General features: G+C 58.9%; 3 protein-coding genes across 5 annotated transcripts; all 3 read left to right on the top strand.

Annotated features, from left to right (window-relative positions):
• Positions 1 to 24: 24 nt before the first annotated feature.
• LOC309409001 (tubulin polyglutamylase TTLL13-like) lies at positions 25 to 13,834 on the top strand (the record flags this gene model as incomplete). Its single annotated transcript, XM_082005041.1, has 17 exons — positions 25 to 134; positions 692 to 732; positions 1,975 to 2,093; positions 2,908 to 3,038; positions 4,747 to 4,903; positions 5,191 to 5,334; positions 6,451 to 6,536; positions 6,678 to 6,903; positions 7,439 to 7,623; positions 8,591 to 8,779; positions 9,231 to 9,414; positions 9,747 to 9,944; positions 11,563 to 11,932; positions 12,651 to 12,848; positions 12,965 to 13,325; positions 13,397 to 13,507; positions 13,573 to 13,834. The coding sequence occupies 17 exons, from the start codon at positions 25 to 27 to the stop codon at positions 13,832 to 13,834; spliced, it is 3,072 nt and encodes a 1,023-aa protein (XP_081861167.1).
• Positions 13,835 to 13,883: 49 nt separating this feature from the next.
• HDDC3 (HD domain containing 3) lies at positions 13,884 to 15,492 on the top strand (the record flags this gene model as incomplete). Its single annotated transcript, XM_082005000.1, has 4 exons — positions 13,884 to 13,995; positions 14,526 to 14,581; positions 14,663 to 14,903; positions 15,362 to 15,492. The coding sequence occupies 4 exons, from the start codon at positions 13,884 to 13,886 to the stop codon at positions 15,490 to 15,492; spliced, it is 540 nt and encodes a 179-aa protein (XP_081861126.1).
• Positions 15,493 to 15,700: 208 nt separating this feature from the next.
• On the top strand, positions 15,701 to 23,357 carry VPS33B (VPS33B late endosome and lysosome associated; the record flags this gene model as incomplete). Of its 3 annotated transcripts, none has more annotated exons than XM_082004948.1 (23): positions 15,701 to 15,796; positions 15,994 to 16,074; positions 16,151 to 16,209; positions 16,457 to 16,506; positions 16,851 to 16,918; positions 17,152 to 17,197; positions 17,560 to 17,654; positions 18,068 to 18,172; positions 18,604 to 18,700; positions 18,937 to 19,014; positions 19,311 to 19,384; positions 19,775 to 19,861; positions 19,945 to 20,035; positions 20,284 to 20,358; positions 20,706 to 20,770; positions 20,853 to 20,907; positions 20,994 to 21,040; positions 21,342 to 21,474; positions 21,800 to 21,873; positions 22,418 to 22,519; positions 22,729 to 22,804; positions 22,881 to 22,997; positions 23,278 to 23,357. In XM_082004948.1, the coding sequence occupies 23 exons, from the start codon at positions 15,701 to 15,703 to the stop codon at positions 23,355 to 23,357; spliced, it is 1,851 nt and encodes a 616-aa protein (XP_081861074.1). The 3 variants fall into 3 exon arrangements, with proteins under 3 accessions (XP_081861074.1, XP_081861073.1, XP_081861075.1); XM_082004947.1 differs by having other exon boundaries at positions 16,148 to 16,209; XM_082004949.1 differs by lacking the exon at positions 15,994 to 16,074 and having other exon boundaries at positions 16,148 to 16,209.
• Between the last annotated feature and the right edge of the window lie 369 nt (positions 23,358 to 23,726).

The raw sequence follows: 23,726 nt of genomic DNA, 5'->3' as shown, positions 1-23,726 counted from the left end.
TGCTATGGGAACAGGGCGGGCGCGATGGAGGCCGGCGGCGGGGGGGGGCCGGCCCCGGGAGCGACCCCGGGCCTGCCCGCTGCCCCCGGCGGCCCCCCCGGCCCCGAGCCGCGGAGGAGGCGGAGGAAGCGCAGGCGAGTGCGGCGGGAGGAGGCGGCCGGGCAGAGCGCAGCTCCCGGGCCGTCGTGCCGGGCCTGTGGGGAGTCGGTCTGTCCGCCTGTCTGCCCGTCTGTCGTTAGCGGGGGCGGCGCCCGCCCCCATAAACACCTCTCTGCCGTACACCCCACCTGACTCCCGCCCGCTCCCGGGGCACGGTGTCAGAGCCTGGCACGACGCAGGCCCAGGAACGCGGGAGTGAGGGCCCGGCCCTGCGTGTTGCCAAGTGGCAGTGCTCAGCCGTGGCGCTCTGGCCCTCCGCCCCAGCAACCCTTTCCAGGGACTTTCTCAATTAGAAAATAAACACTCTTTCCCTCCAATTGTCCCGGTAATCCCGAACGTGACGCATTCAAGGAAGGAGCCGGGTTCAGGATCTCCCTTTGCCATGCTGCCTCACAGCTGTGAGCCTGTGTTGGCTCCAGATCAGATTTGCCCATTAGCTCTGTGGAGCACAGTTGTCCCCTTCGCATCTGTGCTCATGACGGGGCCCCAGCTCCTCGCTGAGCAGCTGTTCTGTCATCTCTTTCAATTACAGTGTTCCCTCCATCAATCTGACCAGCTGCAAGTACGAGAGTGGTAAGTCGGAGACGCTGCAGGGTGTCCCTTCGGATCAGCCCACTGACAGCAAGCTCTTGGGGCACCCGCTCAGCCCAGCAGGCACACTGGTACTGAATTTCCACTGCACAGTCGCTTTCAGCTTATGTTTTGGTTGCAAGTGACTTGTCCCCCTGTGAAAAGTACGGAGTTTTTCACACTTTGGACTGAGGTGTCCTCTGGTTTAAAGACATGCAAAATGTGCAACAGCAGCGCAAGCCCTCGAGCCCCTCCATCTGTCTGCATTTGCCGTACATCTGCTACAATTGGCAAGAAGGGTTTAATTAGGGGCAGTTACAATGCAAGACTGGTACCTGTGCTTGGGGAAATGACACGAGACCTCTCAACTGTTTAACGTAAAGTCAGTGATGGAACAGGCAGGAGTGGTACCCAGAACCTCTCCCTTTGCCGTCCATCTCCAGCGACGTGCCTCAGGGATGCTGGTCCCCTCTCCTGTCTTGCTCTTCTTTGCTGCCACAAGCTGTACCTTAAAAGAACAGACTCCTAGCTTTTGATGGATGGTATTAGCCAATTTGCTAATGACTGTTGTAGCATTGCAACCACATTGCGTTGTTGAAGGTCACAGCCTGGTTGGCTGTGCAAGGAACAGTTTTTAAACAGAGGGACAGGCGCTGCATGTTTCGCCTAGGGCCGTGCTCGGGCAGTTTGGTGATGGGAGGTGGACAGGGAACCCGCAGCAGGAGGTGGAGTGGCAATCTGGGTGCCACAGGAACCAGAACCGTTTTATGACGGTTCCTAACATGAATTGACCTTCATTGCCTCCCCAGCCCTGTGAGAGGTCAAACACAGAACTGGCACTAACATGAACCATCCCAGCAGTGACCTTCTGCTCCAGAGCTTTTGATTTCAAAGATGAAACTCATTCCTTCAGAAGACTTGTATCTACCTGTGTGGTGTCAGACCCACGGTGGATTCAAGCCTGCTGTAGTTCAGGAGGTGCTGTGGGATCCCAAGGCATGTGGACTTACGGGGCTGATAGCTCCCAGTATACCTGCAGCCGGAGGCTGGGGTGAGTTTAGCTGGGTAAAGCTTGTGTTTCTGACGCCTCCTGAAGCATCCCGCCAATACCTTGCATCTCTGAGAGTGGAACTGCAGCCTGGAGAGGTTTGTTCCACACTCTGTCCCTAGTTACTTTGAGGATTTAACATCCCTGGTACTGGTATCCTCTGCCTGGCCCCTTGTCATGTGCTTGCTTTGGTACAGTGCGGCGGGCAGCACAGTGCTGTGGGCTGAAAGAAGCAGGAGAAAACGAGGAGTGGACCGTGTATTGGACAGACTACTCAGTCTCTCTCGAGCGTGTCATGGAAATGAAGCGGTTTCAGGTAAATGCCCACATATAAAGGCTACCCAGCAGGAAGAGCTCAGGAAGGAGGGTGAGACAGGGGCTGTTAGTGGAACAGCGTGTTGCGGAATCACACAGAATCACAGAATCATTAAGGTTGGAAAAGACCTTCAAGATCATCAAGTCCAACCATCAACCCAACACCACCATGCCCCCTAAACCATGTCCTGAAGCGCCACGTCCACATGATTTTTGAACACTTCCAGTGATGGTGACTCTACCACCTCCCTGGGCAGCCTGTTCCAATGCTTGACCACTCGGTGAAGAAATTTTTCCTAATATCTAATCTAAACCTCCCCTGGTGTAACTTGAGGCCATTTTCTCTCATTCTATCACTACTTAAGAGAGTTGTCCAAAACTAGCACCCGTGACCCCTTCTCTGCATTGGTTCCAGAGGATGCAGGTTCACAAGCCTTTACTTCTATTGTGCCTCTGGTACAGTGCCATCAACAACGCTTTGGCAGTTAGTAGTGTGAATTGGAAAGCTGCCAACCCCTTTAATGTAGCTTGAAATAGATGGTTCTTGATGACAAACGGCTCCCATCCTGAAGCTGTGATATTCTAGGGAGGGAGAGCTTCAGGGCTGAGATGGAACGAGCTGATAAATCACACTGGTGAAGTTCAGATAAAGCAGCTGTAGCGTAATCTTGTCCCTCAGCAGACGTTCAAGGCAACCACAGGCCCGGCTTCCTGTTCTGCGTGCTCGTTTCTCTGCATGCAGGCTTGCCTCGGGTCTTGAGGAGGATCCCTGCTGTTCCTTTGCTGATCCTGTTTTTTGTCTGCATCTTTTTCAGAAAATCAACCATTTTCCAGGCATGATAGAGATCTGCCGTAAGGACTTGCTGGCTCGCAACCTTAACCGCATGCTCAGGCTCTTCCCCAAGGAGTACCATATATTTCCCCGCACTTGGTGCCTGCCAGCTGAGTGAGTGAAACGTATTAATGCAGATGAGAACAGCGGTATGAAATTAGAAAGTGGGAACCCCTATGCTTGACAGCCCGTGCTGGGATGAGGGGGAGGGTCTCTGTCTCTGAGATCTCATGTCTTGGTCTGCACCTTCATAACCTTCCCTGGAACTGAACCAGGTGTTGAGACAGGTTTCTAGTTTCATACATCTTTAATTCCTATTAGATTGAATTAGTCCGTGGAATGGTGTCCTCTGCGATGTGTGCCTTGCTGCTGGGCAGACTGCGTGCCGACGGGCTAAACCTGGGGAGAGGGACCCACCCGCAAAGCCAAAGGGCAATGGGCATGTGGGAGGTGTAAATCTGTGTTTTGGTGGAAGGTCTCTTTGCAGCTCAGGGTGAACAGGAGAGGCAACTGCAGGGCAGCGTGGCTAACTGCCTTCCCTCACCAGCTGGTTCGCTGCCCATCGCCTGCCCAGGAAGGGCACAGGACCAGGGTATGAGGCGGTTCCACCCCACCGACTGCGACAACTGTCTTCACAGCCCCCTGCACCTCTGCCGCCTGCTGCAGTAGAGAACACTGATGGCGGAGGGTGGTGGGAGAGCGCAGGTCACTATGCTAATATGTATACAGTTAGATGTAAACCATCACCGAATTACTCAGGCTTTGGGGCAGAAGGCCTCGCTTCTCTGATCATATACAGGCAAGCAATGATAGAAACATAGCTGAAAGGAACCAAAGAGCACTTGAAGTTTCGGTGGTTGTAAGGAGACAAGATACCCGTTCTTAGACAGATTTTATTCTTAGTATTTCCTGATGACCTCAAAGTAGGGCTCCTGTCACCTGTTCTGTAGCTGAACTCTCCTCACAGTTAGAATGATTTTTCTTAGTATCTGACCTAAAGAACCTTTGCTGAAATATCAGCACTTCAGTACTTCTCCCATTTGCACTGGCCCTGGAGAACAGTGGTTTGCTGTGTTTTGCTAATAGTGACAATGTCCAGGGAGCGTATTGCCACATGTCCTCTCAGTCTTACCATTTCTGGCGAAGACTGACCTAGTTCTCTCATCTTTCTTTCCAGGCTGCATTTCCTGGACTCACATTGCTCTTGGCACTTTTTCCTAGGATTTGTCCTGTTTGTCTCTTTCCCTAAATGTGGTGCCCACTATAGAAATGGTGCTTCTCCATCTACAGCAAAATAACTAATTGGCATATGGGCTTGACTCTTCGAAGCACCATACTCCCACTGGAGTTGCTCTGGAAGATCAGCCACGTAACGTGATAGGGGAGCTCAGCTCACGAACCTCTGCGCCCTGCTTACAACGCTCTGGCCGTGGCCTCCTGCCAGCTTGCTGATGAGCTGGCATAAAAAGGGAGGTAAAGACTTGTGACTTCCTCCTCTTTTGTAGCCAGGGCTTGTTTGTTTTCTCCTGCTCTCTCTGTGGCAGCAGAGCCAAAATCTTACTGGCCCCTGTATGGCCGGTGATGACCACTTCCTATGAGGCTCCCAGTAGAGGTGGAGATGTGAGCAGATAAAAGGTGGAACCAGGAGAGCTTTGTCAGGTCGCACAAGGACCAGTTTGTAACTGACGTACATCAGGAATGGGTGTGCTATTCCTCTGCTGCAGAAGTTTGGTCTGTACTGGCCTGCAACACCACAGTTTGAGAACTGTTAGGAGGGTTGGTTTTTTTTGCAGCTTTTAACAGTCACCTCTTCCTTGCACAGCTATGGAGATTTCCAGGCCTACAGGCGTGCAAGGAAAAACAGAACATTCATCTGCAAGCCAGAGAGCGGCTGCCAAGGGAAAGGTATCTTCATAACACGTAATCCAGAGAAGATCAAACATGGAGAGCATATGATCTGTCAGCAGTATATCTCTAAGGTAATGGGGACAGTCTCAAGATACAGGTGGAGGATTGCAACCTCCTAGCTCTCCCAGCATCCCGCATCCTCCTTGTGTCCTTTGCCTACGTATTCCTGGAGCTGCCAGGGGCACCAGGGTGGCTGCAGCACAGCAGAGGCATGGCAAAAGCTTGCCTTTCTCCTTGCTGCTGAGCTGCCAAGGAGTGGCACAAGCAGTGCAGATAGAGCAGCCAACCTCAAGGAGTCGGCAGCACGCCTGGCAATGTTTCTTTGTCTCATGCTTGCTCCTGCCTTTTTCTCTCACAGCCTTTCCTTATTGATGGCTTTAAATTTGACATGCGTATCTATGTGCTGGTCACATCTTGTGACCCGCTGAGGATTTTTGTCTACAAGGAGGGTCTGGCCCGGTTTGCCACCATGAGGTACATCGATCCCAGCAGCAGAAACCTGGTAAAAAAGGGAAGTTCCCAAAGAACTCATATAGTACCTGGAGGTTTTAGTCCCCAATTTGTCCTAGCAGCGTTCCAGACCCTGAAAAGGCAGGGGCTGATGCGTTTCATGGGACCCAGCTTTCTTCTTTCCTGTTCTCTCCTCCCTCTGTACCTCCTCTTCACAGGAGGTGTTTCAGGAGTGTCTGTGGTAGATCTACTCCTAGGCCCCATGTTTGGGCTGTTTACTGGCATTATCACAGAATCATGGAGTTGTGTCGCTTGGAAAGAACCTTGGAAGGTCTCAAGTCCAACCTTCTTCTCAAAACTGGGTCAACAATAAATTCAGATCTGGTTTCTTGGGGTTTCACTCAGTCAGGTGTTGAAAATCTGCAAGGACAGAGACCCCACGGCATCTCTGGGCAACACTCCTACTGCTTCTTGCCTTTATGAGCATTCTCAAGGCCACACCAGTCCTTGTTTCCCTGTGCTTCGGGTGGAAAAGAGGGACCTGGGGATTCCCTGGTGGTAGTGGAACAGCCTAGGAGAGACAGGGAGGGGAATTGGGAAGGCAAGGTGCAGGCTATGGCCGTGCCAATCTCCAAGCAGGGGTCTGTAATACGTAAAATCCCAGCAGAAGATGGATGCTAGTGTTGGATTGCTGTGCTATGGTCACGGGTTGGCCTGAGGTACCCTGGGCTTCTGGCTATCTGCCCACTTGTCCCAGGGCTGCATATGTACATACCCTCCATCATTCTGATACATGCATGTCTTGGAGAGTTCTTCTGCTTTGGGTGAACAGAGGAAGAGGAAGAATCTGCAGAAATTTGCTGCAGCTTCTGTCCTGAGGAGTCCCTTGTTTACTGGTGAGGCCACAGCTGGAGTGGCATTTGTGGAGCTGACTCCTATGCTCTCCCCCAGAGATAAGGACAGATATGTGGAGAGGGTAGAGCTCTGTCAGCTCTGACTTCTGGCTAGAGAGGGAACCACCAGCATGATTAACTCCTTGCTGCAAGTCACCGCCACAGAGAAGAGACAGAAGCGGTGAAGTTGGTGGCTAGATTAGTGCTAATGGGGCTGTTTCTATTTCTGCTCTATGGTTAAGAATAAACGAAGTCTCTTGCGGTTCCTCTCTCAGGATGATATCTGCATGCATTTGACCAATTATGCTATCAACAAACGTAATGAAAACTTCGTTCAGGATGACACAATGGGCAGTAAGAGGTACTGTCTTGTTCAGGTGCTGCAATGCCCTGTGCACATCCTGCAGCAAAGCTGCATTTGGGACACTGGTTTAATTCCATTTTTCTTGGGGTAAACATGGTATCACAAGTCAGTTCTTATCATCTCCTGTCCTCCACACAGGAAACTGTCCACTCTGAATGCCTGGATGGCAGATAACAGCTACAACACAACAAAACTCTGGGAAGATATTGAAGATATTATTATAAAGACTCTTATTTCAGCTCACCCTGTTGTGAAGCACAATTACCAAAGCTGCTTTCCAAACCACACTACTGTCTGTGCGTGCTTTGAGATACTGGGTTTTGATATTTTGCTAGACAGAAAGTTGAAGCCGTGGCTGCTAGAGGTGAGGAAGCAGTCTCCTGCTGTGTCGAAGCAACTCTGGAAGCAGCAGACAGCCAAGAGCTGGCTTGTCTGGGGGAGGCTCCAGAACAAGGGGTGGTGGGATGAACAGAACTCATTTGATTAAAAAGGGCCACCTCATTCACAAAATTAAACAGGCTATGAAGACAAGTAGCCAAGAAACCTGCTGTTCCTTGGGATCTAAGCAGGATCCAAGGGCCCGTTCCCTGTACACCCTGTCTAACAGCAGGGAGTTTCCTGAACCTTAGGATTCCTTGACCTGTAACAGCATCCTGAATTCATGACAGCTGCCCCGCACCTCTAGTGGGATCTGAATGACCTGCAGTGCGGGTGGGCACTACACTGCAGAAGGACAGAATAAGCCACTGTGTGCAGCCTGCTGCTTTCTGTTGCTGTTGCAGGGAAGAACATCCATGGAAAGTGTGCAGTGGAGCAGACTGGGGACAGCGAGCTGACTGCTGGCAGCACTTTCTGGGAGCTGGGAGTTCCCAGGTTAGATTAGATGCTTGTTTTGGCAGGTGAACCACTCTCCCAGCTTCACTACGGACTCTCGCCTAGACCGTGAGGTGAAGGATGCTCTTCTCTGTGATACCATCAACCTGATAAATGTGCATGCCTGTAACAAAAGGAAGGTGCTGGAGGAAGACAAACAGCGGGCAAAGGAACGGCTGCTCCAGGCCCATCAGACTCTCCGTGCATCCAGGTATTGCTCTTCCCCATAGTACTGCAGGTCCCCAGTGAGAAAAGACCGGGCATGGCGGAGCAGGATAAAACAAAGACTGGCTGTCTCCAAATTAAAGCTCCCAGAGGCCATGGCACTATATAGCCTCTGAGAAGAGATCTCCCAAGCCATCTGCATCCTGTGGGGAAGAGCCAGGGCTCGTCTCTGGGCGCTGGGAGATCTGAGACGCCTGGTGCTCTGGGCCCTGTACAGAGTCGTCCCCATCGAGCTGCACCTGGTTGTCACGTCTTTCAGTGCCCACGGGCAGTGCCAGCATCCCTGGGCTCACAGTGAAGCTTGCAGGGCAGGCTGCAGCACTGCTTTGGGGACCAAAAGCACCCAGGGGCACAGGGCCCTTCTCCAGAGCAGGGTTCCTTTCCCAAGGCTGAGGGTTTCTCCCCCTCCTCTGTCTGCATGTCCTTTCATGAGGTCATGTTAGATGAGCCTGCTGCCCAGGCTTTTCCTGCCATGCAGGGCGAGGCAGCAACTCCCTTCTGCTCCCATTTCAATTAGGAGACCCGCAATAACTCCGGGCTGGAGACACTGAGCATGTTAGCCCTGTACTCTGCCTGCCCCTGCAGCCTCAGCTGCTCCGAGCTCCTCGCTAGCGAGGAAAGCTCCCAGCAGCACGCAGGGTGGCACATATGCCTTGAACAGGCACATTTGAACTGGACTTCTCTTGTAAGTGGGTTAGTTGGGTGAAAAGGCTGAGGGCCTGGGTGTGAGCCCAAGCAGCAGGGGAGTGATCTGGAAATGCTTCACCAGCACTCTACAGGTAGGGGGTGAAGAAGTGTCATTGTATTGGTTCCATGCAGTGCACCCATGTGAAACAGGCTCCCAAACGGGGAAAGATGGGGGAAGGTACTAGCTAGGCCCCTGCCCCTCATCCAGGACAGCATCTGGAGCCTCCCATCACACTTCCCTACCAGTGCTTTCTCCTGGTTTGCAGACGCGAGGAGTTAGAGACCAGCCAGGCTGCCTGGCTGTCTCAGGCAGAGAAGTACGAGAACTCGCACCTGGGCGGCTACCGGCGCATTTATCCAGCATATGGAACAGACAAGTATGAGCCATTTTTCAAGCAGAGTGGCTCCCTCTTCCAGGAAACAGTATCATCCAAAGCACGAGAAGAGTGTGCCAGGTACGCTGCTCCTGTGGAAAACCCGCTTCTCACAGGGGTGGCACTTGCTTCTGATCCCTTCCTGGGGACGCCTCTGCTGCTTTACAGATGTAGGTAAGCTGGTGAGAGCTGGAAGGGAAGGAGTCTGCATGTGCTATATAACCATAGGAAAGCATGTACCCTTGAGAAGGCAAATGCAATATTCCATTGACTTTTGGACTCTGGAGACACCATGTCACAAGTGTCCTCCACCCTTCTGGCAGGCACAGCCTAATTGAAGGGCATTTCTTATAGCAGTGAGAGTCTGTTTTAAAAGCACGCCTGGCCCATTTCTTCGCTCGCTTCTATTATGGTCTATTCGCTATGGAACTTCTGACTGCAGTAAAACGTCCTTGGATTGAAGGCTTCATAATAGACTTTTGCTATTATGGCTCCTACTGAATCAGTGACTAAGACTACTGTTCTATGGCAGGCAGCAGCTGGAGGAAATTCGCCTGAAAAAGGAAAAGTTGGAAGCTCTTAGCAGGAAGAAGAAAATGGAGAGGAAAGAAGACCTGCATGGAGAGTCAGCTGGGGACAAATCCCAGATCCATAACAAAACCACAGCCCCTACAACCCGCCTCACGTATAAAAGCACCAGGATGTGGGATAGAAAGGTACCTTGCTTTTGTCAGTGGTTGTCCATGGGGGTCTCAAAGGCAATAACATGGCTCTGGGAACAGTGCTGGGCTGTGGGTGTCTCCCAAGGAACAGAACTATGAGGTCTGACTCCCCTTCATGAAGTCCAGAGAGCTGACAGCTTGTGCTGGGAGGTACTTGCAAGCACCAGCGTTGTCCCTTCCCTGTTGTGGCTCCCACCAGGATCTTTGCCCCACTCTACCCCAAAGTCTGTAATTCTCTTTAGAGCTCGGACCAGTCCCTGGCTTTGTCTCTCTTGTGCATTACTACAGCTTCAACTTTGCTGTAACTCAGGTCTTTCTTTCCTAAGGTACAGCACAGGCAGTACGACTCTATGCAACCCCAGGATATTGTGGAAGATGAGGAGAAGAAAAGAGTAAACGCTCTTCTGCAGCGTGAGAACCTTATCCGAGGCCTGGGCATCATAGATCAGCTCTCCCAGCTGCTCCCCACAACAAATAGGCCAGCCAACACCCAAAAATCCTGCGCCGTTACCTCCAAGAGCCAGGTAACTGAAGATTGCCCAGATCCATCCTGCAAGGCCGACATAGGAGACAGCCATTCGCAGGAGGATCGTGAGGAATGAATTGTGGGCATTGAGCATCTCTGGTGTGGCTCTGTTAAATGAGACCCAGCGTAGTGTCTGTGTCTGTGGGTTTTTCCTACCGTTACTGACTTTGTCCCTTTCCAAATGGGCATGCTGGGGGCATGCCAATCGTCTGCATAGAGCCTGCGTGCACCCTTCCCCAGAAGATCCCTCTCCCCGGTATTCCAAAGAACAGACCAACGATACTTCCTTTTGGACCCTGCTGTCCCCAGCACACAGCTTAGTGTGAGCTGGTGCTTCGGAGCAGTAGTGTGATTCTCCTAGCCAAATAAAATTAATTCCTTGGTAGGCTAGGAGCACTAATGTGCTAGGAGCATGGTAAAGGAGCGCACACGGCAAAGAGGGACTGAAGGGAAGTGTAGGGATGTCTTAAAAAAAAAAAAAAAGTAAAGTCTTTAGGTGGATTCCGCACTGCAAACAATGCCTCTCCCTAAACATCTTGCCTCTGCATTACACCTGCCCCCACACGGGGAAGCTGATGAGTTAGTGCATGTGCCTAAAACCCTGTGGGGCTCAGCCCTCGGTCTGGGGCTCCACCTTCAGAGTCATCCTTGCTCTGCAAGAGCATGCTATGCTGTAAGCCCTCAGCATTGCTGCTGCCGCGTCCCAGACCATCTCAAGGTGTGCAGCTGAAGAAAGCTGGGCTTCACAGAGGATTGCACCAGGGGAACTGGGATTTGGACCTAGAGTTAAAGGAGATCTGTGTGGTTGTCTCAAACTGAGTCTTGGCTACCATGCCAATTCCCAAACCACTACCGATCTAAAACCAGACGAGAAGGAAGCCTGCAGTCCGTTGCCTGTGGGCTCCATTAGGCTACAAGGGCTGTTCTGGAGCACTGTCACCTGCTGTGTTGGGCAACATCTAGTTCTGGATCTGCAGATTGATAAAAACCTTGCAAAGTCCATTGCCTCTTCCAGTGGCACTGTCTGTTTCCAGAAAAGCTTCCTACTCCTGGCTGCAAGGGTGATGCATCTCAGAAGGATGCTGACAAAGTCAAGACACCAGAGTTACAGGGATTATTCAGGACCTAGGAGTCTTCTAGTACCTTACAAGAAATTGGTCCATTTAATTTAACAAAAGATGTCTAAGATGGGATTTGATCTGTAAGAACGAATGGTTGCTGCCTTTTCCTCTTCCAGAAAAAGCAGAACGGAACCTGAAACCCAAACTCTGTCAAAAATCTGGATAATTCTTTCAGCAGCGAATGATTATCTGTGGGTGGGCCAGATCCTTTGTTGCTGAGTCTTCCCAGCTCTCTCTGGCATTTCTTTCCACAAACCCTGCTCCAGCTCAGCCCAATGTTCTGGGCAGAGAATGGGCGTCTCAGCATTGCTGCAGGCAGATCAGGCAGGCAGCTGCCATGACCCTTTAGATGATCTGAATCTGGGACAGTGACTGTGGGAGAAAGTGCAGGGCAATGCTTTAGTGAGTGCCTGTAGATGACTAGAGAAGACTTTTTCTTCCCGTTTCTTGCCAAGGCCTCCAGAGCTAAGCTGCGGCTGCTTTCTTTCCTTCCAGCCACAGTCTCTCTGGAATGCACTTGCGGGCCAGGAGCCCCACTGCTTAATGACGCTCACCCCCCTCTCGCTCCTGGGACGTCCAGTCCGGTCTTCAGGACAGCGGTTCGTACGCAACCCCAGCGCCAACACCGAGCTGCCAGCCAGCCTGGGCTTGGATCCTGCCGCCATGGGCACCCTCTCTGTTCGAGGCCAGAGCATCCCTTACTGTGAGCAGCACAAGGTGCGGCAGGGCCCCCGGGCGCAGGACAGGGGCTGGCTGTGGGGCCAGGCAGCACAGATGGCAGCCGTTACCCAGCCCTGCACCGAGCCCAAGGGGCTGCAGGCGAGAGACCAGTGGCTCCCTGGTGATGGAAAGACAGCTGAAGGCTGTGAGTATGCATTACATTCCTTTGGCTCCGAGTGTCTGCATGGTCAAGGCTCAAGTCGGTGAGCCAGAGCCATGGGCAGATGCTTGGGAGCTGTGGATGTTCCTGGGTTTGCTGAGGTGTGAGGAGCGAGCGGGTGGGCTGGATGGAGCTCAGAGTCCCTGGGGTGCTCGGACCCTGCGGAGGGGACACTGCATTCCTCTCTGGGAAGTGGTGACCACTGGAAGTCACTGCCTGAGGCCAGTAGCATCCCATTTGCAGGGGCAAGGAAGAAAGTAGGTGGTTTCCCAGGACCCAGGGTTGATGTGCTGGGCTGGGGGAGCGTGAGAGGCCCAGAAGTACTTGAGAGCAGGGTCAGAAGTGCAGTAGATGGGACAGCCAAAGGGGCATGTTAGCTGTGTATGGAGGAACCGCTTGGTGATGCAGCAGGGCCCCCAGCCCCTCCCCAGGCCTTGCTCCTGCCAGGCTGCTCCCTGCTGCCCACAGCCCCTCCTGCCAGCCCTGCCCACGGAGCTACACCCACGCTCCCACTACCCACACCTTCACCCAGCCCTGCCTGCCTTCCCCTGCTCCCACCGCCATCGGCTTCTGCACTTTGCAGCCCTAGGGGCAGGGAGGAGCAGGGGCTGAGGGGGGTCTGCCATCGCGGAGGGCAGCGGGCTGCCGACCCCCAGAGCTGCCAGCGTCTGCCTGCCCCCCATGTCTGCCTGTGCTCTTCCAGGTGAAGCTGGCAGGCTCTCCTTCCATGCAGGCAGCTGTCACCCGGGGTCCCCAGCCAGCGCGGTGGATGCCACAGGCGATGGCACCTTCAGTGCTGCTGCAGTCCAGGAGCTCCCCATTGCCTCCACCACCCACGTGCAGCACACACGTGCCTCGCACAGTGCCAGTGCCTCGCACGCTCGCAGCGTGAAAAGCACAGGTAGCGTGGCAGAGGGGACGCCCACGCTCGGCCTTCCTCCCCGTGGGTGCTGGCCCAAGAACCACGGCTGCCAGGCCCGGGGCCGGTTGTCTGGGCCCGCTGCACACCCCGGCCAGCACGGCCACCCTGCCGCAGGCAGCTTTACCTCTGCCAGGCCGTGGGCTGGCGCTTGCACCCCTGCCCGCACCTCCTCGGCAGCAGCCGAGCCCCATGCCCTGCCCGCCGTGGCCGCTCCCGGCCCCTCGTCCCCCGTTCGACGGGCACCCCGGGGCTGCCGTGCCGGGCATTCCCGCAGCGCCAGGCCCCCGCGCCCGCCCCGCCGCCAGCCCCGCCCGGCTGCCGGGCACCGGCCATGGCGGCGCTGCTGCTGCGCGGGCTGCGGGCGGCCGCGCTCCTCGCTGGGGCCCCACGGCGGGCGGCGGCGGCGTGGCCCGGGGGCCCGGAGCCGCCGGACCCGGCGCTGGAGGAGGCCGAGAGGTGCGGGGCGACGGGGCGGCGGGCGGGGGACCGCGGGCAGCGGGACCGGGCACTCACGTCTCTCCCCGCAGGGCGCGGCGGCAGCGGGCGGCGGCGCGGCTGCGGCGGCTGCGGCGGGAGCTGGGCGGGGGCCGCGGCACCCCCGAGCGCACCCTGACCTGGCAGGCGATGGAGCAGATGCGGTGAGCGGCGGGGCCGGGGCGGGCGGGGAAGGGCCGTGCCCTGGTGACCGTGACTCTGCCCGCAGGTTCCTGCGGCAGGAGCTGCCCGACGAATGGCCGCCGGAGCGCCTGGCCGAGGGCTTCGGCGTCAGCCCCGACGTGGTGCGGCGCGTGCTGCGGAGCCGGGGCTGTCCCCCGCCGCGCCGCCGCCTGCGGCAGGACGAGAGGGCGCTGAGCGCCGCACCGGGAGCGGCTGTGGCCGTGGGCCACGAGGTGCGCGCCCCCGACGGCACGCTGCTGTACCGGCTGCCGCGGGGCCGGGGAGGGCCGGGCACCGGCGCACAATAAACGGCTGGAAAGGACCCGCCTCCCCCGCGCCGCTTCCGCCGCGCCGGCCATGGGCTCCGAGGCGGCGGTGCTGTTGGAGGCGGCGGATTTCGCGGCCAGGAAGCACAAGGAGCAGCGGCGGAAGGACCCCGAGCGCACCCCCTTCATCAACCACCCCATCGGTGCGGAGCCCGCCGGCCCCCGCACCCCGGTCCCCGCGTCCTGCTCCCATGGGACCCCTCCTGCCCTTGGAGTGCCGCCCGCCCCCGGGACCCCTGCACCCCGGCGAGAGCGGGTTCCCAATTCCCGTCCCGTGTCCCTGCCGCCTGACTGGAGGCTGAGCCCCTGGGGCACTGCTCCCCATGCCAGGTGCCCTTCTCCGCTCCCTGGCCCTGTGTCGAGCTGTGGGGGCTCCCCCGGCACTGTTGCCCTGCCTGGGTCAGTGCCCACGGGAGCTGCTGCCCTGCTGGGCCCCAGGGTCCCTGTCCCTCAGCCCCCCCACGCCACAGGTGGCAGCCCCCAGGGCCGTCCTGTCTGCCCCAGCCCAAGGATTTCGCTTGGTGGGACGTGCCCGCAGGTTCCCTGAGAGCAGTGCTGGGGGCGGGGGGGGGCCCTCGCTGCCCAGAGCCTACCCATCACCCCCAGGAGCCGCTGCCCTGGTCTGGAGCCGCTTGCCCATGCCCCCTTCCCACCTCTCTGCTCTGCGTCGCAGGCGTAGCCAGGATTTTGGCCCACGAGGCTGGTGTGACGGACATTGTCGTGCTGCAGGTAATGCCCTGCTCGCCCTGCCCACTCCCTGCCATGGCAGGGGCCTGGCCCTGGACCTCGACTGTCCCCTCCTCGTCCCAGGCCGCCCTCCTGCACGACACGGTGGAGGACACAGACACCACCTTCTCCGAGATCGAGGAGCAGTTTGGGGAGGAGGTCAGGTGCGTCGTGGAGGAGGTGACGGATGACAAGACGCTGCCCAAGATGGAGCGAAAGCGCCTGCAGATTGAGCGTGCGCCTGGCTGCAGCCCCCGGGCCAAGCTGGTCAAGCTGGCCGACAAGCTGTACAACCTGCGGGACCTCAACCGCTGCACCCCGGAAGGTAGAGCATGCACCGGGCCTGGCGGGGGCTGCCAGGCCCGGGGCCGCTCCTCTGCCCACCAGCGCAGGGCTGGGGGATGGACGAGCCCCCAGTCCCAACCGAAGTTTCTCTGAGCCTGGCCTGGCTGCAGGCAGCGGCGGCGGGAGGGGTCACCGTGTCAGAGGGGGCGGCTCCGGGCGGGAGGGGGGCTATGCCGGGGGAGCAGGGCTCCGGGAGCAGTTCCCTGCTGGCCGGGGGCACAGCCGGTGCTGGCGGGGCCGCAGGTCCGCGGGCAGCGCCCGGACACGACCCATGTCCTGCCCCGGGCTACTGGGGCGCGGCGACGGTGCGCCCCGCTAGCTGGCCGGGCCGGGTCCAGACGGGCCCGGTGAGGGGTCGCGAGGACGGCCGCGTCTCCCCGGGCCGCTCCCGGCCCTCCCCGCGGCAGGACGTGACGCGTTCCACCCGTGTCGCCGCAGGGTGGTCGCCGCAGCGCGTGCAGGAGTACTTCCGCTGGGCGGCACAGGTGGTGGCCGGCCTGCGCGGGACGAGTCCGCCGCTGGAGGCGGCGCTGCAGCGGCTCTTCGAGGAGCGCGGCCTGGCCCTGTGACCGCCGGGGCCAGGCCCGGGCGCCGGGGCCGCAGCAACCGCGAGCGGGGCGCGGCAGCCAATAAACGTGCACGGAGTTGAGCGTCCTGCCTCCACTTGTTGCCGTGGCGCCGGGTACTTCCGGTGCGGGGTTCCGAGGGGACGTTCCGCCGGGGCCGCGGCCGCGTTCCGGCGTTCCGGCGCGCAGTGCCGCTCCCCGTTGCCCGGCCATGGCCTTCGCGGGCCGCCGCGACGTGCCCGAGCCGCCCGACTTCGGTATCCTGAAGCGGCTGGCGCGGGACCAGCTTATCTACCTCCTGGAGCAGGTGGGACCGGGGCGGCGACCGCCCGCGGGGGGCCGGGGGCCGCGGCCGGCCCGGGGAGGGCGGCGGGATCGGGGTCAGCCCCGGCAGGTAGGGGCGGGGGTTCGGCCCAAGAGGGGACCGGTACCGGCACCAGCCGCCGGGGTCGGACCCGAGGGGCAGGCGGTGGGGCGCCGGCCCCACGCCCCGCCTGCCCTCAGCTCCCCGGGAAGAAGGACCTGTTCATCGAGGCCGACCTGATGAGCCCCCTGGACCGCATCGCCAACGTCTCCATCCTGAAGGTACCGCGGGGCTGGGGCGGGCGGCTGCCCGTGCTGCCCGCGCTGCCTGCCCACCTCCCGCCTCTCCCTGCAGCAGCACGAGGTGGACAAGCTGTACAAGGTGGAGAGCCGGCCGGCCCCCAGCGCCAGCGACCAGTGAGTGCCCCACCGCCGCGGCCCCGGGGCTGTCCGCCCGGCCTGTAGCCGGCCCGCGGCCAGGCCGGAGGGATTCGCGGAGCAGGAAGCAAGACATCGGGGGCGGGACGGGGCGGGGGGCCTCTTCCAGCTCAGGATTCGGCTCCGCTGGACCATACGGGTTCCCCGGGCAGAGCTGCTGAGGGAAAGGAGCTGGGGAAGGCAGGGCCGGGCACAAGGGGCCTCTCACTCCCCTCTGTGACTGCAGGTTCTGCTTCCTCGTCCGGCCACGGATCAAGACGATGAGGTACATCGCTGGTGAGTGCGAGAGGCTGAGGGGCAGTTGTCAGTCACCTGGTGTCAGTGGGTGATGCCTCTGCCCCGTGCTGAGGCTTGGGCTGCAACTGCCTCATGGAGGGGTGTCCTGTGCTGCATGGGCTGAGGGCCGGTGCTCTGGGCTACCGGTGACTGGTGAGCTTGGGAAGGGCTTTTGGCAAGTCCACAGCCTTGACAGATGGGCCCCGCGTCTGGGGTTTTGCTTTCTGCCCAAGGTGTTTGAGGTCCTGTGAGATGTGGGACCCAGGACCTCATCAGATAACAGGAGTTGTGCCACTTCAGGAATTGGGCAGCCTTTGCAGAATCCACATGTTGTTTGTCCTCAGGTATTGTCAATGCTGACAAGATGTCAGGGAGAAACAGGAAGTACAAGATCATCTTCAGCCCCCAAAAGGTCAGTCTGACCGCACTCTGCTGGCAGTTACCTGCCAGTTACCACCGTTCAGTGTCTGCCCGGCCTTCGTGCCTTCCTACAGACACCGGAAGAACTTAATTTCTAAGCCAGAAATGTTTAATTAAAACCAAGTGTTGTGATGTCTGGGAATGAGCTCGTCCCATCCACTGCCAGGTCTCTAGCTGCATGCTTGGAACGTGGCTGGGCTCTGAGGGTCTTTCGTTCTCTTCCAGTTTTATGCTTGCGAGATGGTGCTGGAGGAAGAGGGAGTCTTTGGTGGTAAGTGGGGCTGTGCTGCCTGCCCCTTCCCCTCCTCGAGTGCTGGCTCGTGGTAGCTCTGTTGCCACAGAATCCCAGTTGAATCCTAGTACTAGGATCCCTGTGCTGGCAGGGACAGGAGTGTGGGCAGGAACCACAGGTTCCCTTGAGCCTGGCTGCCTGCCTGCAGGCAGGCATGTGCACGCTGCAGCATTGACAGCTCTCTTCTGTCTTCTGGGAAGAGAGATGGTCCTGCCGTGAATCCCTGTGGAAAAGCCCCATCTCTCTGCTCCCCACACTTCTCTTTGCAGGGCTGTCATGATTCTTGGGGCTATTTCTGCTGAGGGCTGGGTAACTGTCGCCTTTCCCTGTCCCAAATTCAGATGTTACCTGTGATGAATGGTCCTTCTACCTGCTCCCCCTGGATGAAGACATCATCAGTATGGAGCTGCCAGAGTTCTTTCGTGACTACTTCTTGGTCAGTGGGATGATGCTTCAGGGACACTGCCCTGCGGGGTGGCAGCCTTTCCCTCTCTTGTCTCTTGAGCTCGGGACAGAAGAGCTAAGTTTAGAGAGCTGATGCATGATGTCCTACTCAGTCCCCTCAGCCCTCACCACAGGCCCTTGTCTGCTGTCCTGGGGTGGCTTTTACTGGAGGTGGCTGCTCTGACAGGCTGTGATGCCTCTCCTCCCCCACACACAGCCTGCTGGTGCTGGCCCCTCCTGTGCTCTCTCCCAAGCAGCTTCGGCATGTTCCTGTGTATGTTCCTCCTGGAAGAGCCAAGCCCAGGGCTTGCTCCATCCCCAGTCCATCTCCAGCCGAGTCCCCCGGCATGGCAGTTGTTTCCCAGCCAGCCTGCCCAGACTTTTGTCGTTTTGTCGTCCCTGCAGGAGGGAGATCACCGCTGGATCAATTCTGTTGCTCGAGCCCTGCAGTTACTGAACTCCCTGTACGGACCTTTCGGCAAGGCCTATGGGATTGGCAGGTGTGCCAAGGTACAGCCCACACTGCCTGGCTCGGCCGGCATGCGGGGAAGCCTCTCTGGTCACCGTAGGGTGTACGGCTCACCGGGAATCCAACCCCATCACATCACTGTAGAGGTGGCACACACGGCTGCCTCTTCCCAGGCAGTTCTGGGGGTGTCCTTGCTGTCCTGCGGCTCCCAGCCAGCGCTGTGTGTGCCGAGGTTGGGCAGGGGGAGTCACAGCAGTGTCTGCTGCTTGTTGGGGCATTGCGGAGCACCCCGTGCCCTGGAGGGGGAAGCTCTTGTGCACAGCCTTAGTCGGTGAGCCCCAGGCCCGCTGCAGCCGGTTATCCCTGTGGGATGCCTTGGCCTGTGTCCTGTCTGGCAGCACGGCAGCATGTGAGCGGCTGGTGCTGGGGCAGGCTGCGGCCTCAGTCTACCAGCATGCTCTGCCTGTCGCAGATGAGCTATGAGCTGTGGCGGGACCTGGAGGAGGAGAGCGAGGGTGACGGACAGAGCAGAAAGCCTGAGATTGGCAATGTCTTTCTTATGGACAGAGGTAGGCTGGAGCGAGGGGGCAGCAGGTGAGGGCCGGACGAGGAGGAGCAGTTTGGGCTGGCAGCTTGGCTGGAGAAGCATCTCCTGGCGAACGGGCAGGGAGAGCCTGTTCTGGCTGCAGGGAGCTGCAGGAGACACAGGGTGGCTGTCTGCGGCAGTGGAGGCTAGGCAGGGCCGTGGCGGGAAGGGGAGGCACAAGGAGCGGGAGAGCAGCCTGGCCACTGGCTCTTGTTGCAGACACAGACTACGTGACGGCACTGTGCTCCCAGGTGGTGTACGAGGGGCTGGTGGACGACACCTTCCGCATCAAGTGTGGTAGGTTGCTGGGGCAGGTGAAGGGGTGGTGTGGGGCTCCGCACCCACATGTGGAGAGTCTCCAGGGTTTGTGCCCAGCATCATCAGACCCAGGGCCTGCGTACTGCAGCCGAGGCTGTTCCCCACGGAGACAGTCCTGGTCTGGGATGCAGCTGCAATTGTCCATGAGGACAGCCTCGGTCTGACTGAGCATCTGGGTGCACATCGCCTGTCTCTGCTGCCTTTTGCAGCAGGGCTGACACATGCAGAGATGTCACTATTGCTGGGGCAAAGCAGCTCTTCATCCTTCTCTGTAGGGAGCGTGGATTTTGGGCCAGACGTCACCTCTTCTGACAAGAGTATTAAGGTGCTGCTCAATGCCCAGGACAAAGTGAGTCCTCGCGTGCCTCGGGGGAAGTGGGTCTGCCTGTGCTCCATGCCCAGGTGGCACCGGGAGGAGGCTGAGCAGGGCATTTCCTGAGCAGGGGATGGCCGAGTGCTGCTGGGCCTCAGAGCGCATGTTGGCATGGATTGGGGTACAGAGGCCAGAGAAACATGGTCTGCATGCGCAGCTTGGCTCCTGCAGTTGGCAGAGTCCTGTGTGCAGGGGCATGTTGTGCTGGCCAGTTGGAATTTTGGGGCACTGATCTCCATGGCACTTTGTCTTGCTGCTGTTCAGGCCGCTGGCAAGCATCAGCTCTGGGGGCTGTGGCTGGCCAGGCCCCATGCTGGCACAGAGGAGTGTGAGGCCTGGCGCTGACTGCTGTGGTGCTCTCTGCAGGTCTTCAGCCAGATTCGGAATGAGCACTTCTCCAGCGTGTTCGGCTTCCTGAGCCAGAAGTCACGTAACCTGCAGGCACAGTATGACGTGAGTATCACCCTGGTGTGTGGGACAGCAGCGGTGCCGCCACTGCGCAACTGGGTCACCTCCCTGTATACTTTCTTCTGCAGCGGCGCCGCAGCATGGACATCAAGCAGATGAAGAACTTTGTCTCCCAGGAACTGAAGGGACTAAAGCAAGAGCATCGCCTGCTGAGCCTGCGTAGGAGCCAGGGCTGGGACAGCAGCGAGGGAGAGGCCCTCAGCTGCTGCGGCGGGTGCCTGGGCTCCCAGGGAGAGCAGAGGAGGTTGAAGGGCCCTGCTAGTCCCCAGGAGGGGCAGATGATCTGAGCAGTGGGCAGGGTAGCAGAGGCTGTTAGTTTGTGCAAGGGTCTGTAGCGGGGCTGGCGGGACGAGCTATATGTGGAGCCTGCTACTCCTCCAAAGTGGCCGTCTTTCTTGGCTGTGCAGATATTGGTGCCTGCGAGTCCATCATGAAAAAGAAAACCAAGCAGGACTTCCAGGAGATGATCAAGGCTGAACATTGTGAGTGCTGTTCTCTGTCCCACATCTCTTGCTACCCCTGTCCCAATCCTTACTCCCCCACCCTCTGCTCCGACCCACTTGCCCCAGGCCTGGGCAGCCTCACACCTGGATGCCCCCTGCGTGACCACAGTCCTTCCAGACTATGTATTGGGGTGGGTCTTGAGATCCTAAATAGGGTCAAGTTGCATCTTCAGAGGGCTGGCTGTGGTGGGGAAGGAGGCTCAGCATTGCAGGCTTGCCCCGTTCTCTGGGGCTCAGGAAGGGAGGGTGAGCCCAGACTCCAACTCGGTTAGCTGGTGAGAGCCCTGGGGGTGGGCAAAGTGATGCTGCCTCTTGCCCCGCCATAGCTCTGCTGGAGGGCTTCGACATCCGTGAGAGCACCAGCTTTATAGAGGAGCACATTGACCGGCAGGTAAGACCTGTGCCAAACCGGAGCGATGAGCTGCTGCGGGGACGCGGGGGCTGCAGGTGGCTCACCGCCTGCTCCCATGCAGGTGTCCCCCATTGAGAGCCTGCGCCTGATGTGCCTCCTGTCCATCACGGAGAACGGTGAGGTGTCTGGCTGCGCTGGGCAGGGAGGAGTGGCAGTGGGGCTCTCCAGCCTTGGCGCAGAGCTCACCCTGCTGCTCCCACAGGTCTCATCCCCAAAGACTACCGCTCCCTGAAAACGCAGTACTTGCAGGTGAGTCTATAATGGGGGATCACAGCAGAGCAAGCATTGCATCTGGCTGGGCTTCCCCTCTCTGCGTGCTGCTCACCACGAGGTGCTGGGCAGCAGTACTCCACAGGGATGCTCGGGCTGGCTCTGCTGGACAGCCCCTGCCTCCACAGGCTCCGCACGAGCCCTGAGCTCTGCCTGCCCCTGCCTTTTACCTGTAGGGTTGCTCTAAGCAGCCTGTACCCTCCCCATGGCGGTGGCACCCTGCCACCTTCCCATGCTCACAGGTCGGGCTCTGCGCTGATCCAGCTGCCCTGTTCCCCAGAGCTATGGGCCTGAGCATTTGCTGACCTTCCACAACCTCAAGCATATTGGGCTGCTGACTGAGCAGTCGGCTGGAGAGACCCTGACTGCTGTGGAGAGCAAAGTCAGCAAGCTGGTGACGGACCGTGCTGCCGGTGAGAGCCAGCCCTCCCTGCCCTGTGAGTCCCCTGGGTGCTTGGGCTGTGGGGAGCCCTGCGGCAGAGACCTGCCCCGTCAGGAGCTGCTGCTTCAGAGCTGTCTGGAAGCACATGGCAAATGTGCTCTGTGCCTGCAGCATCCATGTCCCCAGAGATGGTGCTGCAAACAGGGCAGTGGGCTCTGCCCACGGGGGCAGCAAGGCTGGCAGGCACCGCTGCCAGTTCTCTTCTGGAAGCAGGAGCTCTGCGCATCCCTCTGCCTAGTCTGTGGCTGTGATTAATGCAGAGGCTCTGAGCAGTTTCTCATTGTCTTCTTTTCCAGGAAAGATCACAGATGCGTTTAATTCTTTGGCCAGGAAGAGCAATTTTCGAGCCATAAGCAAGAAGCTGGGGTTGGTATGTCCTTGTGGGGTTGCTGGCCTGTTGCTCTGCCCATGTGCCCACTGGTGCTAGAACTCTCGTCAGTCTGTGCCTGGGTCTGCAGGCTCAGCACTCCCAGAGAACACACACTGCTCAGGGCCAGAGCTGCTGCCGCCACTCCAGGCAGCGGAGAGTCTTCTCCCCTGGACAGAGGCTCACTGTGGGCTTCCCGGTCTGCCCTGACCCTGGGCCCCACCAGTGCTGGGGCTCCAGCTGTGCAGGGGGCTGGGGCTCGCCTCACCCCCTGCGAATGCTCTGGCCCAGCTCCAGCAGTGGTGCTGGCTGTGTGCAGCTGCCTGGTGCTGGGAGGCAGCTCTGTGGCCTCGGTCCAGGGGAGAGGAGACATTTCCATCCCTGGCACTCCCTGCCGTGTGTTTGCTGGCCCTGGGGCAGTGGGACAGGAGGTGGGGGAGAGGCTTACTCTGCGTATCTGTCTTTTCTCCTCTGCCCACACCTCCACAGGGGTTGGTGAAGCCCTGAGCAGGCTGGTCTGTACCCTGAGTATTGCGTGTCTCTGCAGATCCCCCGAGTGGATGGAGAGTATGACCTGAAAATGCCTCGGGACATGGCTTACGTGTTCAGTGGGGCCTATGTCCCCCTGAGCTGCAAGATCATTGAGCAGGTGAGGCTGCCTGCTGCTGGGGAGCACCACACGTGCCCCTGAGCCCCAGCCACCTTCCGGGGCGTCCATTGGGGCTCCTTCCACCTGAGGCTGGGGCTGGCAGTGTTTGTCTGCTGGTTGGTGCCTCTGGGCTCTGCCTGCTGCACTGTGCCCAGCACCTGTGGCCCAGCCTTGCTGGGCCTGAGCCTGCCCCTCACCCCATCCCTCAGGTGCTGGAGCGCCGGAGCTGGCTGGGCCTGGAGGAGGTCGTGCGGCTGCTCAACGGCAACGAGTTTTCTGTTTCAGGTACCGCCAGCAGTGCTGGGTTGGGGGTGGGTGGGCCTGGGGCTGGTGGGTCTGACAGTGCTCTTGCCTCATCCAGACAGCGCTGTGGAGGAGAACCCTGCCTGGGACTCGCAGCGTGTCATCCTTGCTGTCTTCCTGGGGGGCTGCACCTTCTCCGAAATCGCTGCTCTTCGGTTCCTGGGGAAGGAGAGAGGTAGGAGCCAGCGGGGAGTGGGGCTGCTGCCTGCCAAGGGGTATGGAGAGTGCAGGAGCTTGGGGGCTCCTGTGATTGTGGCCTAAAGCCGAGCGGTGGCCATACTTGGTGTCAGCGGTGGCTAAAGCCCAAGGGGAAGGGGGTGGCGAGATCCATGGGCCCTCCAGTCGGCTTTTGTGGGGAGCAGCCCTGCCCTTGGCTGGGGACCCAGCTGGGAGCACTGGCTTTGCCCCACGGCATGGTCGGGGCTGGCAGGGCACTGGCGGGGTCTCTCCCCCAGGGTGCAAGTTCATCTTCCTGACCACGGCCATCACCAACAGCGCCCGGATGATGGAGGCCATGATTGAGGCCAAGGCGTGAGGCCCGGCCGGGGGTGGTGGGGGCTCTGCCACCCCCGTGCCAATAAACATCTCGACAGCTCTCCTGGCACGGGTCTGGCTCCATGCGGGCGGGCGGGGGTCCCGCGGAGGCAGCGCCGGTGTGCCGGGGCCCTGCCGGGCCCCCCCGCGCCAGCCAGGCCGGCGGCGCCGGCCGGTCTGGCGCATGCGCAGTGGCAGTCAGGCACCGCCCGGCGGGGCGGGGGGGCAACCGCGCGAGGTCATGTGGTCACTGTCAAATTCTGAGAGCGCGCCCAGTGCCTCGCGGCTGAATGCCGTTACGTGTGACGACGCGGCGGTGCCGGTCTCGCTTGTGATTGGTTAGACGCGCCGAAGGCTTTTCGCTGCTATT

The sequence above is a fragment of the Phaethon aethereus genome (genome assembly GCF_964289735.1).
Source record: "Phaethon aethereus genome assembly, chromosome: 12".
NCBI classification, from domain to species: Eukaryota; Metazoa; Chordata; class Aves; order Phaethontiformes; family Phaethontidae; genus Phaethon; species Phaethon aethereus.
Note: the sequence above shows the minus strand (reverse complement) of the source record. Positions and strands in the feature narration are given on the sequence as shown.